Raw genomic sequence first — 19842 nt, 5'->3', positions numbered from 1 at the left:
AAAGCCAGAGCCCCCTGCAGTCAGAGAGCGACTGCCCACCCCGATGAGTAAGCCCGAAGAGGCCTTGGAGGAACTGGAGCCCCAGAGTGAGTCTGACCAGGGGTGTGAGCCAGCCACATCAGCGGCAGATGGAATTCTGGTGGAATTGGACAATGAGGACTGGCTGATAGATTTGGACACAAAGGGTTCTGCCCCCAGTCTATCCCACCCGGTATTATCTGTCTGTTCTGAATCATTGTTTCAAGACAGCACTGGGACTGTTTTCGTTGACCTGTACTATATGAATTCTGTACGTAACTGTTGTCTTCTTTACTGTGACTATAATTCATACCCACCAAAACTTTACAGCGAGAAGCTGGTTTGCTTATCTAGTGACAGCCCTATATGATTTATTGAATTTTAGTAGTGGGTAGGCTTATCTTAGGCCAAAACCAGAATTTTATTTATTCACATATCTCAAGGCTTCAATGTCTATTTGATGAAGCCTTTGTTGTGTGTCATTTAAATGCAAATGTGCATATTTTAAATCACACAAAAAACTAAAACGATGGTCTCTATATTGAAATCCAGGTTTATGCTGCAGTATCAGCACTGAAAGGTTACTGCTGTGTAAACATGAATTTCAACCTCATGGTCACATAATGCATAAATGAGCACCGCCCCCATTATTCATTAACTCAAAGGTTTGTCATAAATTCTCTGATGTAGTGAACCACTGCTCAAAAAGTTTTTGCCTACCCGGAAAGATTATATCAAACATCTCGCTGTACTCCCAAATTAGAGAGAAAAATGACCAACCAATCTCTTCATGTGAACATTGACAAGTGGATTGCTGAGAATGAAAGTTCATTTGTACCACCTGTTTGCAACAAACTAATGTAAGTTGAAATTCTTTCATCAACAAACAAAAAATGTTTTTATGTATTCACATTTACAAAAAATAACCATTATCTTTACATGGTTCTTTAGGTTCTTTTATCAATTGAATATTATGTATGTTGGTGGTCCAAATGTGAGAAAGGATTATCACATTGAGGAAGGAGAAGAGGTGAGGTGCTATTCATACCAAATAAGATTAAATTACAAATTTATATGACATGACAAAACTAGCTGACTTGCTTTTATCTTGATTAAATGAACTGCATTTTGGGAATCAGACTGCACAGAGAATGCTAACAAGTGATAAGAACAGAATTAGCCATGAGCTTCACAAAAGGTTAGCAAATGAGACCCAGCAGAAGAGAAAATGGACAAGATGGCAAAACTAATAGGCCTAACTAAAGATGATCTGTTGGTGCTGTAAGCGATTATAGTAATTTTGTTAACTTTAACTATTTTAACTTCACTCACTCATCATCTCTCCAAAGCCCAACACTTCAAAAACATGTCAGCCAAGCTTATGTCAGCATTTCCGAACACACAAAATAATTTACAAACAGAGCGTTTCTGATTGGCTAGTTTCAAGGGTGGCAACAATAGCACCTGACTTTTTTTATATTATATTATATTAATTATATTATATTATATTATATTATATTATATTATATTATATTATATTATATTATATTATATTATATTATATTACATTATATTAATTCTATTTTATTATATTATTAATTTATTTATCGAGACAAATCTCAAGACAACCCTGTCGTAACTATAGTTCAATATAAAAATATTACTTATTCTTTCACTATTGTCTCCCACTTTCCTTTCATCTTTCATTTCTGCTCTGGTCTGTACTTCTCTGAGCAATTTAAATTGCAGTATTTCTTATGTTTTTTGGGATAAATAGCTAATGGATTTCTCATTTGTAATTCACTTTGGCTAAAACATCTGCTATAAGTGAATACATTTTAATGTAAATATATTTTAATGTAAATTCATTTTGGTATCTGTCAGGAAGTAGAGAAATTTCTGCATGGCATTACAAAAATTCAGCAGTGGCCAATTTTTTTAAATCAAAAGATAGCAGGAATTAATAGAACTGTCTCTTGCTAAGCACCTTTTAAAAATGTATTTAATTTTGACCACTAGAGGTCAGTGCAAACCATCCAGCTGAGCCATGGCTATATCTTCTCTATATACAGTATTACAGAGATGATATGAGTATAATTTACCCCCAAAACTTTGTGTCTCAGCTCTTTTACCAGGTGAGGGGTGACATGGTTTTGAAAGTGATAGAGAATGGCAAGCATAAAGAAGTACATATTCGAGAAGGAGAGGTGAGAATCATCCAGATTTGTCTGCGCATGATGCCTCTGAAATGACTCCTATTATTATGGTCTGACAGGCTGTATTTATGTCAATATGCTTATATTTAGCCCTTTTATCTATAAAGACAGTTTATGTGCTCAAAAGCCTGCTTATTGCTGCGGTTTTCAGATGTTCCTGCTTCCAGCACGGATTCCCCACTCTCCTCAGAGACAGACAAGCACAGTAGGGCTGGTGGTGGAGAGGAGGAGGCTTCGTTCAGAGACAGATGGACTCAGGTAACATGGGATACTACTCCCAGTCATTATAGTCTACATTACGTCTGTCATTCTCAAAACTACTCTCATGTTTTCTCCAAAACACACCGTGTATTACAATTACTTGTGATGTGACCTTTATCTGGACCATGATACTATTGGATGCAAGGTCGGGGAATAAAATATGTGTAATATTTGGTTTCCTTTTCCTTTACTCTAGGTACTTTGTGGTTAATAGTACAGATGTCTTGTTTGAACGTTGGTTTTACTGTGAGAACCTTGGAACCCAACTTGTTCCTATCATCAAAGAGTAAGTCACCGGTGTCTCTCTTAATTAATCTATGTTTTTGCTTAACCCTCTGTTTAACCCTATGTTCTGTGGGATACTGAGTTTTTCCATATTTAATTATACACTAGGGATGTGCAGTGAAACCAATATGTATTACTGTATCTGATTCTGGAGAAATGGCAAAATTATTTGTATCTGTATTTAGATAAAAACAAATATGGCTAGGGCTTTAACTGGAAGTTTGGGTAATGCTTTAAATTACAGCTGTGTAAGTAAAACGAATTTACGGAATAATTTTTGGTAATTATAGAGTACCTATAAAGTACGTATGTGTAGGTATAAGGGAACAATATGTTAAGGGGAATAAAGGGGTAACAACCAGGAAAATTAACAAAATATTCATTCTGTAAGTGTTTTAGAACTAAGGGGTACTTATTCTACTATTATGATAGGCAACAATCTTACGTTTGAGCAATTTAGCGACAACATACACTGCGTAGCTTTTTGTAATAGTGTACCAATATATAAAGGCTTTTTTTTAATTACGGGGTACATATCAGTGCATTTATACAGTAATTTGTTTTGATAGCAAAAGTGCATGTTCCCTTACAGTCAGTCGCTTTGAGTTACATCAGTGACTGACGGAACAGGGGTTTCGCTTAGAAGTCTATCACCTTCGAGTTCTACAAAACGAGCCAATGGCAAAACAATGCCATGGGCCTGCGGAATTTGCATAGCAAACACCGCCCACCAGCGTGGGTATATAAGGAGCCACGCATGCAATCTCGCATTATGTTTCTGCTTCGGAACCGAGTGCATCACTTTCTCTATAAGTAAGACGAGCGACTCTTCAGCAGTGTCAGGGTTACGGCGTGTTTTAAAGAGTTCCGCATTCCTGCTGCTGATCTGTGCAGTGATCTGCCACAGAGTAGGGCTGTACGATTAATCGAAAAATAACCGAAACCGACATTCAGAACCTCTAACCGACATATTTTTCCCATGTCGGTTATTTCGGTTTTCACGTGACTCCGCCCCGTCAGTCACATCAAGTGCAGTTTGAAGGCACACAGAGAGATGCAGGAGCAGTTATCTGTGTATATAGATGCCCAGAATCACTATAGTAACTGCATGTTTTACACAGTTTATACAGGTCAGTTAATTGCTGTTCTTATAGTGTAGCAACAATGAGTTTCGGGGAATAATTAACTCAAATGGTATTAATATTCTTGAGTCTATGAATATTATTTGCTTGTTGTACAGACAAAATTTACGTATAACGGAACCTTTAATCATTTAAAAGTAACCTTTATCCAAATTGATTTCTTCATCAATTATCAATCTTACAAACCTTAAGAAACATTGATCTGTTTGATCAGGACAAATAATATCTCTTATGTTTGTACGATCTGCACTACTGAAGTAGTACTACATGAAAATCAAGCTTAAATGGGTAGCTTAGATCTTACGCTTCAGTGACTTCGAGATTTGTGAGCAAAACAATACGGATTCAATGTAATGCAATTATTGGGTTTTAATAAAACAACTACAGTTTACAAAGCTACGATTCATACGGGGAAATATGCATATATATGTAGGAGAAAACAAACAATATGGTACAAACAAGGAAACATGAAACTTAACGAATAATAAAAAGGAAGAAGAATTAACGAGAGAGAGAGAGAGAGAGAGAGAGAGAGAGAGAGACAGACAGAGAGAGAGAGAGAGAGAGACAGACAGAGAGAGAGAGACAGCTTCACAGTCTTTTCGCAAGAGCCCACAAGAAATTCATATAAATTCATAATTCAGACAACCTTTTTCAAGCAGTTTGATTGTGAAATAGAATACTTGCATTACTACGGCTTCTCGTGTAAGTGTCTGAGTTCGAATCGTCGGGGAAGTTCGCTAAGGATTTGTGAGTCCCAGGTGAACTTCTTTGAAGTTTAGGAAAGTCACTCCAGAAGTCTGCTGGTTTCTCTCTCCGTGCGGGGAGGCCTTCTCTCAGGGTTGGGAAGACCAGGGATGGTCTTCCCCTCCATGGCTAAATGCCAAGAGGTCCGTTCCTTGTGGTGGCGAGAATGCAAAGAGCTGACGGTCGGTTCCAGTTTTTATAGAGGGGAAGGCCGACGCCCAAAGAGTTCCACTCTCCAATCTCTTGCGGCTACATGATGCGGTTCAGATCTAATCAGCGTAACACACAGGCCCTTTGTTTAAGTATGATTTGATTAGACAAGTCACGAGGGCTGTGAGGTGTTCAGACTTTGGTCTATCCTGCCACATGACTGATTGAATCATTACTGTTACAGTAGCCTACGCGCTGACACACACACACACACACACACACAGACGGCGCACGCAAGCCCCAAAGCCGCTTTCACTTTCGTGCTCATAAAGTTTGTCAAGTAAATGCGTTTAAAGGCTTCCAGTTTCAACATTTAAAGCGATTGTTAACTATTCAAAAACAACAATACGGAAAACTTCTCCGTTCAGTGCTCAGCTTTTTTCAGTGACACAGAGAGCCGAGCCGTTTCGCGTCTCTGAAAACACGCGCGCCCTGAAGGCAGACCTCTTTCACCTGCGTCCTCACAAAGCTTTGTCATTTGTATGTGGTTTAAGCCCTGCCAGTTTGAACATTAAAGCGAGTTTCGACCATCAGATGTGTATTATGTTGAACTAATGCCTGATATATTTTGACAAACGAACACTCAGACAGAAGCTGTGACTAAAGTAAAGGCACTAAAGTAGCTTAGAAACTCAACCGTTATAGGCATACATTTTAATACATTTGAAGTAAGTACAAACCACAGCTTCATAATGAATAGAGACAGTAAGAGTAATTCACACACACAATCACTCTCATTAATGCATTCAAATAAATGTAATGTAGGCCTACAGTGTTAATTTATCTGTATCTGATGTACAACAAACAGAAATCTGCTCCATAGACAATAACTGCTGAAAGTGAATCGTTTCCATCAAGTATTTTAAAATCACAATGCATTTTTTCGTTAGAAAAAAAAATTCCACCTTTAATAGTAGAAAATATTTACAGTACAAACCTTATCAGTGAACTTACTCAAAAACCTTATGACGGCAAAAAAAAAAAAAGCAAAATAATCGTTCATTAATCGTAATCGAGGTCAAATGTTCAATTAATCTAGGTTTTTATTTTTGGTCAAATCGTTACAGCCCTACCACAGAGTGTTTGTGTTCTCCCTGGGTGCTTAGCCGCTGCTGCAGAGTTTTTCCTCTTCTAAAAGAGCTTCTACAGTCTTTTTCAAGATGTCTCGCCCGTGTGTTTCTGGGTGCGGGCGCATCATTCATCCATCTGACAGCCACGAGTGCTGTCTAGCGTGTTTGGGCTTTAATCACGCTCAGGCAGCGCTCTTGGATGAGTCATGTTACTCACAGCGGGAACATGACCATCGTGATGCTTAGAATGAGACTCAATGACCTCAGAAGGGCTAGCGTCCCCTCTGTCATTCCCCAATCTAGTTCCTCTTCACAAGGACCTACTTTGGCTGATGGCCAGGGTGATCTGAGGGTTACGGTGTGGGACACCCCGACGTGTATTCCTTGGGCCACACCTCAATCCACATCGCAAGCTGTGGGGCTTCCGATTGAGATGGCTGGTCCCTCACACCAGGGACCCAGCATTTCATTCGGGGCTCCCAGGGTGATATGATGACGATCACCGCATCACAAGGCGGGCCTGAGTCCTCTGGAGATGAGGGTTCATCTGGAGCGCCAGCGATGCCTGAGTCTGATCCAGAGCTGACGGCTATGTTTTCCCGTGCAGCTGTGAACATTGGACTGGAATCCTCCACCTCAGCCTATGTGTTCAAGGCTGGATGATTGGTTCCTGGGCACGGGGCACGCTTATCGCCTGCTACCGCCCCCAGGGCCATTCTTCCCTGAGGTGCATGAGGAAGTTACCAGTTTGTGGAGGGCACCTTTTACTGTAATCGTTCTGGTGCGACCTCAACCTCCACTCCCCTCGATGGAGGCGTGTCTAAAGGGTATGCAGGGATTCCCCCAGTGGAGCACTCTGTTGTGATGCAGCTGCATCCTCAGAGCGCCTCCACATGGTGTGGTGATCCCAAGCACCCGTCCAAAGCCTGTGGGTTCTCGTCCACCTTGGCCTACAGAGCTGCGGGTCAAGCCGCATCTGCTTTGCATGCCATGGCCATCCCCCTATACCAGGCCAAGGTTTTAAAAATCATGCACCAGGTCGGTGCTGACCCAGGGCTTATGTAGGAAGTGCTCACTGCCACCGACTTTGCTCTCCGAGCGACGAAGGTCACTGCGCAGTCCCTGGGTCAGGTGATGGCTGAACCTGACAGTTCTCGGCAGCCCAGAAGAAGTCTGAGGCGTTCAAACCAATATTTTAGAACTGACTTCCCTACCGCTGAGCTCCAAGAGGGTGCGGATGACAGTGTGTGACGCAACGCCTCGCCACTCTCGCCCCCCTCTGTCGCCAGACCCCTATGATAGGTGGTCACCGCAGAATGCTCGTCCTTCCCTTGCCTCCTCTGTCAGGATGCGGACCATGAACGCGCCCCCACTTCGTCACGCTCCGCCTCCCACGTCTGGGCCAGTCATTCCGCTTCGCTGCCCCATCATGGGTTTGCATGACCCCGCTGGTTCACTTTTTGGGAGCCTGACTAGAGCTTCCCAATCTGTCCCGCTGGCTCGCTCGAACTATCAGGCTCGGCTATGCGATTCAGTTTGCACGGTCTCCTCCCCATTTTCTGGGAGTCCACTATACCATGGTGGGTGGCAATGCCCCTGTCATGCGTGCAGAGGTCGACACCCTACTGGCGAAGGGTGCGATTAAGGCTGTACCTCCAGCCGAGATGAAGTCCGGCTTCTACAGCCCCTACTTCATTGTACCCAAGAATAGTGGTGGGTTACGACCAATCTTGGACCTGCGCGTCTTGAACCAAACTCTTCACAGGTTTCCATTCAAGATGTTGACGGCCAAACGCATTTTCAAATGCGTTCGTCCATTGGATTGGTTTGCAGCAATTGACCTTAAGGACACATACTTTCATGTCTCCATTTTTCCTCGACACAGACCGTTTCTACAGTTTGCTTTCGAGGGGCAGGCATACCAGTACAAGGCACTCCAATTCGGGCTAGCCCTGTCTCCTCGTGTCTTCATGAAAGGCGTAGAAGCAGCCCTTGTGCCACTCAGACAACAGAGGGTTCGCATCCTGAATCTAGATGACTGGCTGATACTAGCTCACTCTCGAGACCAGGTTTGCGAACACAGGGACCTGGCGCTCCAGCACCTCGCCCATCTGGGCCTTTGGGTCAGCTGGGAAAAGAGCAAACTCTCCCCTGTGCAGAGGATCTTTTTTCTCTGTATGGAAATTGACTTGCCATGTACGCGCAGCTTACGAGCGAGCACGCGCAGTCACTGCTGACTGCTGAATCAATTTGAGGGCAAGAGTGCGGTTTCACTGAAGTTATTTCAGAGGCTCCTATCATAATAATAGAATGTAAAATACTTAATTGTAAAATACTTACAGCATAAATAATTTGTTAATTTTCCTGGTTGTTATCCCTTTATTCCCCAAACTTTACATATGGTTCCCTTATACCTACACATACGTACTTTATGGGCACACTATAATTACCAAAAGTTATGCTGTAAATTAGCTCTACTTATGCAGTACTTTCTGGGCTGTAATTTATAGCCCTACCTGTTAAGGTGTTGCAGGAAGGAAACAGAAAGCGGACTTCAAATAAAGATGGTTTAATATAAACGTAGGATAAATACAGTCAACAATACGGGTAACATAAACGAGAACGGACAACGAGTGCAGAGGAGTCAATATAAAGGATTGTAGATGAAGACGAACAGGTGCAGGGAATCCGGGGAGATCGAGAGAGATGATGAGGAAGTGCAATCAGGTGTGAGACAGGGAGGATCAGGGGAACTGGAGTCCGGGACATGCGTGGATGTGACACTACCAAAGTTTGTTTAAACTACATGAAAAACCCATTTTAAATATAATTCTGTTCCTTAGTCATAGCAAATACACAATAGCAAATATACATTGCATATAAGGGGTTTTGTTGAATACCTTATAAATACTTATAACGTAAAACGAATTCTAACGAATAATAGAAAAAAATATTCATTAGACGTTGTCACTATGTATATTAGGCTTTAAATAAAATATAAATAAATAAATAAATAAATAAAAGTCCATGGGGTTTCTCAGTCCCCTTAGTCCTCTCAGCTTTTATGTGTATATGCATGTAAGCACAAATAATGAGTTGCAATTTGTATATCAGGTTTATGGATTCCAAACAGCATAAAACAGGAAAACCTGATCCAGGTAAATAGAATTGTTTACTTTTCTGTTTGTTTTGATTCATGCATGATGAAACACGTTTGATAATAATGACAATAATGAACATGCCATTATTGTATGGTGCTGTTGTTCAGGGGTCTTAGAGATGACTTGTTCTTCTCTATATCTTAAGGTTTTGTGTAATATTAAGTGATGTTGGTGCCAGCCTGCCAGGCCTGACTCACATAAAGCACCAAACTAATGTTGTTAATGTTAAGTATCTTTTGTACACTGTGGTAACTTGCATTTATTTCTTGTACTTAATAATTATTTTTATCCAGTAACTGTTAAAATGTTGCAGCTGAACCCATCAAGTCAGCCCCATACCCACTCAACACTATGAATGTGATGACACCATTCTGCTTTAGAGAATGGGTGGAAAAGCAGAAGCCTGCCTTGGCCAGTGGTCAGACAGTGGATATGTTTGGAGCAAAGTTTGAGACTGAGGTGAGAAGGCAGCTAGCTAACCACTCAGTCCTAGTACTTCCTGCAAGAGTCAGTCAAATGAGACACTGGTCTGACTATGAGCAATTTCCCATCAGAAAGGTATTGACATAGGCATAAGGTATATAACAAGAACAGGAAATATAACTTGTACAACTTGAACCTCAGTTCTATATTATTAGTTCCACACATTTGTGTCCTGTCCAATATTGTCTACAAGGCAACAGTAGAGTATACATTGGGGCTAAAGGCTCCACTGGATAAAAGGCTCCTTTGATTTTATTTTTCTTCTAAACCACTAGATGGCACAAAAACTTGCCATATCACCAATACAGCCACTTTTCAAGATACATGTGGAAATTTGTCTAATCCATGACACGATCACGGGAAGCAGCACAAAGTTGATTCTGCGCAAATTTCATCTAATATTTAATGCTTTTTAAAAAGAGAATCGCTAAAATTACTGAATATATTTTGAGACAAAGGTCTTCTTATGATTTTCAGTTCCCTTTCGAGAGAATCACTCGTATTGCGTAGCATACGCAGGGGGAACTCCTATTTCCTCGAGAATTGAAGCAAAATTTTATCCATAAAATGTATCCATGTAATACGCAGTGCAGCTGCACAGCATACCTAGCAGAGCGTATACGCGAGCTGATTGGCTGTGCTGCGGCAACTGCAGCAACCTATGGCGATGCGACTGAGCAGGACGACCAATAAGGCGACGCTCATGCTCCCGCTTCAACAGTCCACCTGAATTTGCATAGCGAGTCTATGAAACACTGTGTCTCGCCATAGGAACTTAACCTTAGGAAGTTTAAATCTCCTTCAGCGACTCTTCACTTCGCTGATCTCCGGACCTGAAGCCGCCATCGAAAGAGCAACTCAGCGGAACCCGTGCTCTTTCTGAGGATGCCGGAATCATCCGCCTTCAGACGCCGTCGTTCTATATCCTTTTACTCTGTTATTTAACGAGCGCGTTGTTTCAAATGCCTCGTCCTACCTGTGCATCGTGCAGAGACCCTCTGCTCGGTGGGGATCAGCATATCATCTGCGCAGCCAAGATGGTCTCGGCCAAGACCACGCCTTTGCTGCACTCTCCCAGGGCGGCTGCCCAGAGTGCAATGAAATGGCACTGCAGACACTACAGGCTCGGATTGCCATCTTCCATGACTATCCCGCTCCACTGCTCTCTCGCTGGGGCAGCGCAAAAAGAAACGGCGTAATCAGAGACAGCCGGAGCAGTCTAGCGAGCACATGCCGGACCCTTCCCCACGTGTCTCGCGGTCTCCTGTTACGTTCACACAGGAGGAACAGCGTCCCTCCCTCGCAGCGGCCTGTTCGGTCTCCTTCGGTGGACCGCACCGGGAAGAGGAGGAAGATGAGGATGACAGCGTTTTTCAAGCTGCTGGTCTGATCCTGTCTCGGAGCCCACAGCTTTGACGCAGGCCTCCATGAGCGTCAGGGTCAGCGTGGACAGACGGGATTCACAGAGCGGTTCACGGAGGCCCAGAAAGCTTCGCAAGCCATGAAGCACGTCCTCCCGAAGAGGTCCAGCTCGCCTTCAAACCGCCAGACCAAGGCTCCGCCTACCCAGCAGCCGAAGGCAGCGCCGGCGAGCATGTGGCCCCGCTCGGCCTCCAGAAACAGGCAGCGCTCTCGCTCAGCTAGCCGCAACAGACTGCCAGAGCGACGGGGTCCCTGGCCCAAGACTGTGCCGGCCCCTGAACCGCCGAAGCCGTCCTAACTGTGGTGAGAAAGAGAAGGTGGCTAAATCCCGCTGCGGCCGGACCGCCACCGCTGTCTCTCGACATCTGTCTCCCAGTTCCCCGCGGTCAGGTTACTGGAGTCAACGAATATGCAGCCAACGAGCCCAAAACCAAACACGCTCGCCTGCAGACAAACAGCGTTCTCACGGCGACCCAAATAAATCACAAAATGAGCTTTTTCCATGTAGGCAGTGTGCCAACTACACAGTATGCACCCCTATGTACAAACACTTTACACACACAGCACCCGCTGTCCCGCGCTTTGAGCGCTATGAATGTAATGTGTGCGCCCACCACACAGTGCACGCCGCAAAACATTATCAATATCCCCAGTGTGTCCCGCGCTGTGTCACAAACACAAAACAATCAGGCCACCGGTCCCCTTTTACAAAGCGGCCCGTCCCTGAATATAATTCAACCCCTATCTGCATGTATACAGGCATGGCAGGCCATCCCAGCATATCAGTATGGGTGTTGAACATTATAAGGCGAGGCTACTCGTTGCAGTTCACTCGCAGACCGCCGCGTTTTCACGCTGATGAAGTGCACGTTCAGAATGCTGACCATGAAACAAATCCTTGTGCATATTCGCCCGGGGGACTGGTTTTTCACATTGGATCTGAAAGACACATACTTTCACATTCAGATAGCGCCCCATCACAGGCCATTTTTGAGATTCGCCTTTGAGGGGCAGGCTTATCAGTACACATTCCTGCCATTCGGACTATCTCTGATGCCCCGCATTTTCACAAAATGCATGGACGCAGCACTAACTTCCCTGAGACTAAGCGGAGTGCACATTCTCAACTACCTCAACGATTGGCTGGTCATAGCCCAATCAGAGACTCACAGATCCTGGATCCTCAACCATCTAGAATGCTTGGGTCTCAGGATCAATATGAAGAAGAGTGCACAATCTCCAACCCAGATTACTTGCTTTCTGGGAACACGTATAGACTCAATACGAATAAAAAGCGTGGCTCACATCAGAGCGCACGCGCGCCATTCAGAGTCTGGCAGTGTCGTTCAAGGCGGGCACTTACACTCCTCTCAAAAAGTTTCAGAGGATGTTAGGGCAGATGGCCTTAGCATCTGCAGTGCTCAAACTGGGTCTTTTGCACAAGACCGTGTCAACTATACTCTCCCCTGTGAAGACCTCCGTCCCTTCCCCATAATCCACACGCTGCCTCTGCAAATGCAAGATCTGAACCACTAGACTCTTATGCAGCCCCATAATCTATGGGCTGCTCTGCACATGCCAGATCCGAGATCGAGTCACAGAATCTTTATTGCCGACCTGTAATATACGCACTGCCTCAGCAAACGCGAGATCCGAGCCAAAGAATCTCTATTGACTTTCTTCCCTCGAGAATAAAGCCAACATTAAATCTAATAAATCTCCACCTTAGAGATAACCACCATATAATAAAATATGAGTTAATGTCACTACTGTAAATCTATATATTAAATTATTATTGGATCTCATTCAATGCTTTCAGCATTTTTTACTTTTTAAAATAATTTTGTTTATGTATTTTTCAAATATATTTTTATATTAAAATATTTTAATGATTATGTATCATTATTGAACAAAAATGAATTATTTTATTTATCAAAATAAACAGAAAATAGTGCAAACTTTGCTAAACGTGATTATTTTTGAGTATTAACTATTAAGTATTAATTAGACACTATTAAAAACATATTATTTTGGCTAAAGTATTCATATAAATAACGTGTGCCTTTTGCCCTATGCTGCTGAGCCTTTTAATCCGTGTGTTACCAATTGAAACTTATTTTGCTAACCTACAGTGTGAACCTAAGTGTTACCAAATAAAAATGTAGCTGTAATCACCATTGAGCATTGCCATTTCTCCCAATAATTTTTCATCAAGTAGGATGACTTTACCTTTTATTATCTCTTTTATAGTTACATATAGCAATAAAAAGGTTTGGAATATAATCAAGCTATGTCAGTGATGCATATGCTGACTTAGACTTTTTGTCTATTAGACGCTACTCTTTGGTCCTGGGACATCTGAACCCTCTAGAAGACGAACCGATGGCTGGATTTGGCAGCTGGTAACATCCATTCTTCATATTGTTAAAGAATTTCTTCATTCAGTTTTTTTTTATGTCTAATCTTTTTTATGTTCCCTCTGTTTTATATTTAATTAAGCGTTATACTTTCCTTCTCTTTTGATTATTTTGAAAGGATTTGATTATGTTTTATTTAGGAGGGGTCCTCCAATGTCTTCATGAATGGCAAGAAGTACATCCTGTCTGCAGGGGATTGTCTTCTTATTTTTGGAGAGACAGAGTGAGTATGATGAACATTTGTGTATGTTTTAGTATTACTAGTTTAATAAGTGTCGAAGGGGTCATGCAATGCAATTTCAGATTTTGAAAGTGAAAGTGATGTGTAGCCAAGCCAAGTTGTGCTCTGCATTTCACCCATCCAAATGCACATACACAGCAGTGAGTATTGAACACACACACACACACACACACACACACACACACACACACACACACACACACACACACACACACACACACACACACACACACACACACACACACACACACACACACACACACAGTGAACAGACTTCTTTTTTTCCCCTTTTTCTTTGTTGCTGTGGTGCACTGGGAGTGATTTGATGGTTAGGTGCCTTGCTCAAGGAGTGGAAGATTCACTCCCCCCACTTACATTTTCTGCTGGTACTGAGACTCGAACCCGTGACCTTCGGGTTACAAGTCCAACTCTCTAACCATTAGGGCGGGGGGTGGGGGGGGGGTGCGTTAAAGGGGCATTACTTAACCAGAAACGGAGGTAAATTAAAACAACCGGGTATGCTTGGTGTCTAGAGTTAAACGCTGGTATGACGTTTATAATCTGTCTACACTGATGCTGTCTACACTGAATATGGTGAGGTGTGACACGACAAATCCCAGACAGAAAACTGATTATTCGTTCTATTTTTGATGTACTCCAAGCTGACAGAACAATGTCTGTGTTTGACAGTCTTACTCAGCATCTTTATCCAACAGCAGTATCGCTCTTGTGATTGATGAACAGACATGCTCAGAACACATCCTTGGTTACAAATGTCAAGGAAAATGTGACATCACGATTCTCCCGATATCAAATCCTGGAATTCAGAAGGGTAGAAATTGGATTCTATAACTGGGTTCTGAGTTCTGAAACTTGCCATATGTTTTTATTGTAGCATAACCTCTTAAATGTGTAAATATCAAGAACATTTTATTTCTCCTTTTCATGACCTCTTTAAGTGTAAAAGCTATTTGCAAAGGATGGGGAATATCAGTGAGGAAACCAAAATAGCAGTATTTATGTCAGTGTAAATGATAATTGTTTGGTTAACACCACTGTGTTTGTGTGTGGGCTTCTTTAGGTATCAGTGGAAGCGGTTACAGGATTGTGTTGCTTTGTATGTTGCCCAAGACCCAGAGAGGAAGAGACCTTACCGATCCACATAAAGACATGGCAGGGCAAAAATGTATGAACTTTATAACTTTGCGTTCTTTCCAGTGAACAGCTTTTATTTTAAATGCTTATGTATTCACCACAGTATCCTATTCACAATAACAATCACATTCACACATTAGACAAATAAACATACATTCCTTGTATTAAGCCTCAAATAATAAAACACCTCCATCATAATCAGTAGTATTCTTTCATTTCATTTAATTTTTACAAAACCTATGGACCTAAAAAATACCAAAGGCATAATATATTTCCTATTCTATCAATCCAAAATTAATTTCATGAATGTAAGCATTTGATAAGACTGATAAGACTGGCTGCAGTGTAGTTAGGTTGAGCTGTGGTATCAGAAATCTTAAATGGCACGGTACCATAACATTTTGGTACCTGACAACTATGTGCACAGTGTTTCATAAAGCATAAAAGCAAAAGTAGTGTTAGGTAATGTGAGGTTTATATATGGGGTAAGCACCACATTGTGATTGTGGATAAGATGCAGTTCAATGCCCTCAAGCCTGAAAAACAAAGCTGTAGATTTAGAATACAGCATAACAAAGCATACGAAAAAGGTGCAGCTGTAGACCGGGGGCCGGTTTCAATGAGGAGGTTCAACCAACTCTGAAACTATCAAACTCGAACTATGAGTTGACTTACTCTGAGACGAGAAACTGAGTTTTCGGTTTCAGAACAGCTGAATTGAGTTCAATCAACTCTAAGTAGGTTGACTCTGTGTTAAGCGCGTGCACCACGACTATGAAAAGCCATGATCAATGGAGCTCCGAAATTACGATTCACCATGGCAACAGCACCCAACAAAAATACGTCCGCATACTTCAAAGTCAATATTTAAGTTTAATTCTTAATGACTGTTATAATATCAGAGGTGAAAACTGGCAGAACGGTAAGTTATTGAACTAATAGGCTATTTATTTTCATGGTATTCCACAGGCAAAAAAGAATGTGGCAGCAGCTAAAAATTAAGTATAAAAACATAATTCAATCAGGTAAAGTTTTAAGCATAAAAGGTTCATGGGTGTAGGCTACATGGCTTTACAAATATTTGACATATTAAATAAATATCATTCAGTGTCTATTTCAATGTGCAGCAGTTCCCATTCGAGGGAACTCGAACTGCGTCATTGTGACGATACTTTGGGGAACGCCCCTAGCATAAAGCTTCTGAAGAATGAATGGAATCAGTCCAATCCTGATTGGTGTTGCGTCATGACGTAGTATGTGACGGCATACCCGGAAGATACAAAAGGACATCTGAACACAACAGAGATAGCTTTCTGCTCCTCAGAGTTAGTGCTCTGTGTTTGTCAGTCTTATTTGGTGTTGTTTGTCTACCAACGTTGTTTTCACAAGCATTTTCTCATGGCTCGCAAACTCAGAGGCTGGTCCCGTGCCTGTTGAGGCAGCACGGCTGATCAATCATGGGACTCGCAGATGGGTCTGTCAGGGAATATGAGAGTGCTGAGGCATCTTCTCCTTCCCTGTTTGACAGTTCCATTGTTCTCCTTCCCCGTGTGGAAGCCTGCGCTGCGGTTTCTTCCCCCGGGGTGGAGGACCCGATGCGTGAGCTGTCTGATTCTGAGAAATTAGACGGGCTCCATATCGAGGCTCGCCATTTCCTAATGCAAGATTCAATCTTGCGTTGCTAAGGCGGTCTGCTATTAAAGTGATACAACATGACACGGTGAGAATGCATGTGATACTGTTGGGTGCGAGGCATGCAGTCAGCTCCTGAGGGGGCTGGCTGTTTTCATTGAGAAATATCTCGACGCATACTACCGTGCGCCTCTCGGTGTTTCAGCCTCGCGCCTGTTTGGCTTTTTTCTCGAGGATGAAAGCCAATTGTATTATAACGGCTTGAACCACGTTGCTGAGGCAATGTCTGGTTTACGAGTCTGTATAAATACCATAAAACAGTATCGTCTGATGATTATGGCGGCATTTAATTCTGAAAAAAGAATTAAATGGAATATGATCTGACTTTGAGGAGTTAGATATTCAGCCTATCATTCAGACCATGTTTCATCGTATTTGTGGATGTGATACTGTTGGGTGCGAGGCATGCATGTCCTGATACGATCCGACAGCAGGTTGGCTGTATCGTATCTAAACCACCAGGGAGGCCTGTGGTCGCGCCCTCTTTACAGACTGGCGCACCAGGTTCTCCTGAGTTCCCAGGGGAGGTTATCGTCCCTCAGGGCGATGTACATCCCCGGGGACCAAAACCAGGGGGCAGATATCCTGTCGAGGCAGGGGCTGAGGCCCGGGGAGTGGCGACTCCACCCCGAGGTGGTGGAGGCCATGTGCTTGAGGTTTGGCCCGGTGGAAGTGGATCTCTTCGCATCTCGAGAGATGTCCCACTGCCCACTGTGGTTCTCCCTCAGTCATCCGGCCTCGCTGGGGCTGGATGCCATGGCTCAGACGTGGCCGAGGCTGCGTCTGTACGCTTTTCCCCTGATCACTCTGCTCCCGGGAGTACTGGAGCGGGTCTGCTGGGACAGCGCCAGCCTTCTCCTAGTAGCACCCCGGTGGCCGACCAGAGTGTGGTTTTCTAACATCATTGACCTGCTGGACGGCCTCTGAGGAGGGACCTGCTATCTCAGGCCAGGGGTACAATATTCTACCCCCGGCCAGAGCTGTGGAACCTTTTGGGTCTGGCCCCTGAGGGGGCACAGTACCTAGAGGAGGGCCTGTCAGCGGGTGTCGTGGAGACCTTGCTCAGCTCCAGAGCTCCCTCCACCAGGAGGTTGTACAGCCTGAAGTGGAATGTATTTTCCACTTGGTGTAGAGAACGGCAGGTGGACCCAGTTAACTGCCCTGTGGCTTCAGTGCTGGAGTTCCTCCAAGACCGCTTCTCCGCCGGTCTTTCCCCGTCCACACTTAAGGTGTATGTGGCTGCCCTTGGGGCTTTCCACGCACCTATAGGTGAGGGGTCGTTGGGAAGGCACCATCTGGTTGTACGATTCCTCCATGGGGCTCGGAGGATGAGGCCTGCGGCTCGTTCCGGAGTCCCAACCTGGGACCTGGCGGTGGTGCTCGAAGGGTTGGCCGAGGCCCCCTTTGAGCCGCTGGAGTCGGCTGAGGCGAGAATCCTGACCTTCAAGATGGCCTTTCTCCTTGTCATCACTTCTCTGAGGAGAGTGGGGGACCTCCAGCCTTTGGCTGTCATGCCAACTTGCCTGGAGTTTGCCCCTGGCGGAGTTAAGGCCATTTTGCATCCTAGTCCGGGCTATGTGCCCAAGGTGCCATCTAATGTGGCACGGTCAGTGGTTCTTCAGGCATTCCATCCTCCACCTCACGTGACGGCGGAAGAGGGCAGACTTCACCTCCTCTGCCCCGTGCGGGCATTGAGGATCTATTTGGAGAAGTCTGCCCAGTGGAGAAGATCAGACCAGTTGTTGGTGTGTTTTGGTTCACCCAAGAAGGGGCTGCCTGCTTCAAAACAGACAATCAGTAACTGGATTGTCCAGGCTATAGCCACAGCTTATCAGGTGCGCAATCTGCCTTCACCGTTAGCCGTGAGGGCTCATTCCACCAGGAGCATGGCCTCCTCGGTGGCCCTCCTTTCTGGTGCCTCTATGCAAGAGATCTGCGAGGCGGCTGGGTGGGCCACTCCGCACACCTTCATCAGATATTATAGTCTGCATCCCCCTGTGACGCCTGGCACTAGAGTGCTCGCCCCCTAGTTGTACCTGGGTTCAAGCTTCACACTAGGTTGGGTATGATTGGTGCGGCATAGTGGGTACTCGTTCCCCAAAGTGTCGTCACGATGACGCAGTTCGAGTTCCCTCGAAGGGGAACGTCTCGGGTTATGACTATAACCCTTGTTCCCCGAGAAGGGAACGAGACACTGCGTCTCGTGTCCGCCCAATCAGACAGAGCGATCGCTTCATCGCAGAACGCTATCTCTGTTGTGTTCAGACGTCCTTTTGTATCTTCCGGGTATGCTGTCACATACTACGTCATGACGCAACACCAATCAGGATTGGACTGATTCCATTCATTCTTCAGACGCTTTACGCTAGGGGCGTACCCCAAAGTGTCGTCACGATGATGCAGTGTCTCGTTCCCTTCTTGGAGAACAAGGGTTATAGTCATAACCCAAGACGTTTTTTCCACATAGTCTAATGCTCTTTTCACATAATTGAATGTTCTCTAATCCAACTGGTTACATTTATTTATTATGGTAATGAAATTAACATTTGATTTCTACTCAGACAACAGCAAGAAGGCAGAGGCAACCAAAATGGGGGGAGGACCTGCACCATCACCACTGACAGATGAAGACGAGATGACAACAATCCCAGTATTGGAAGAATATTAAAAATCCAACAGTAAAAAAAAAACTGTTGTTTTTTTATTTGTAGGAAATAAAGATGACCAAATAAATTGTGAATAATTTGTGTTTATTTAACAGCTGTGGTGGTGGTTACTAGGGATGGGCAACAGTGGTCGAGTAATCGAGTACTCGAACGTGACAGCGATCATCGATCATGAGAACGATGATCGCCCTGACTTTAAAAAAAAAGGTCTGATTGGCCCTGAGGTCTGATTGGTTAGCGTTATACAGCATGCCTCCAGACCGCGGCGAAATAAAGTGAAACTGAGGCATGCACTGCAGTGATGTCTGGAATCACTTTGATCATTAAATGGTTAGTGCAAGATATGCAGCGCCAATCTGTCATAGCCTACATAGCATTATAATGAGAACACGATGGAAATAGAATGTTGTAAATTCTCTGTGCTTAGTTGCCCGTGTATCAGCTGTTAAAGGAAATCCACAGAGAAACTAGCGAGAACACTCAGACTAGCGCGTGAAATTCATGTGCGCATTTGCGTCCTTTTCTGCAGATGCACGTTGTAAGATTACTTTTATGTTGTCTATATCTGATTAATCTAATATAAAACGCATTTGGTTGAGCTTAATAAGCTAGCAAAGCACTGCCGTTATACCGGCTGTTGTTCATTCTCTTCAGTT

General features: G+C 43.8%; 1 protein-coding gene across 2 annotated transcripts; it reads left to right on the top strand.

Moving 5' to 3' along the window:
• The first annotated feature begins 227 nt into the window (after positions 1–227).
• Positions 228–19258, top strand: haao (3-hydroxyanthranilate 3,4-dioxygenase). 2 transcript variants are annotated; one of them, XM_079842025.1, is made up of 12 exons: positions 228–289; positions 782–878; positions 970–1048; positions 2142–2225; positions 2386–2492; positions 2692–2781; positions 9064–9107; positions 9424–9569; positions 13349–13417; positions 13573–13655; positions 14755–14859; positions 19082–19258. In XM_079842025.1, the coding sequence occupies exons 2-11, from the start codon at positions 790–792 to the stop codon at positions 14837–14839; spliced, it is 876 nt and encodes a 291-aa protein (XP_079698151.1). In that variant the 5' UTR covers positions 228–289; positions 782–789; the 3' UTR covers positions 14840–14859; positions 19082–19258. The 2 variants fall into 2 exon arrangements, with proteins under 2 accessions (XP_079698151.1, XP_079698152.1); XM_079842026.1 differs by lacking the exons at positions 228–289; positions 2142–2225 and having other exon boundaries at positions 702–878; positions 19082–19257.
• The last annotated feature ends 584 nt before the right edge of the window (positions 19259–19842 follow it).

The sequence above is a fragment of the Gobio gobio genome, assembly GCF_949357685.1.
Source record: "Gobio gobio genome assembly, chromosome: 18".
NCBI lineage: Eukaryota > Metazoa > Chordata > Actinopteri > Cypriniformes > Gobionidae > Gobio > Gobio gobio.
This window is presented reverse-complemented; position numbering and strand designations above follow the sequence as displayed.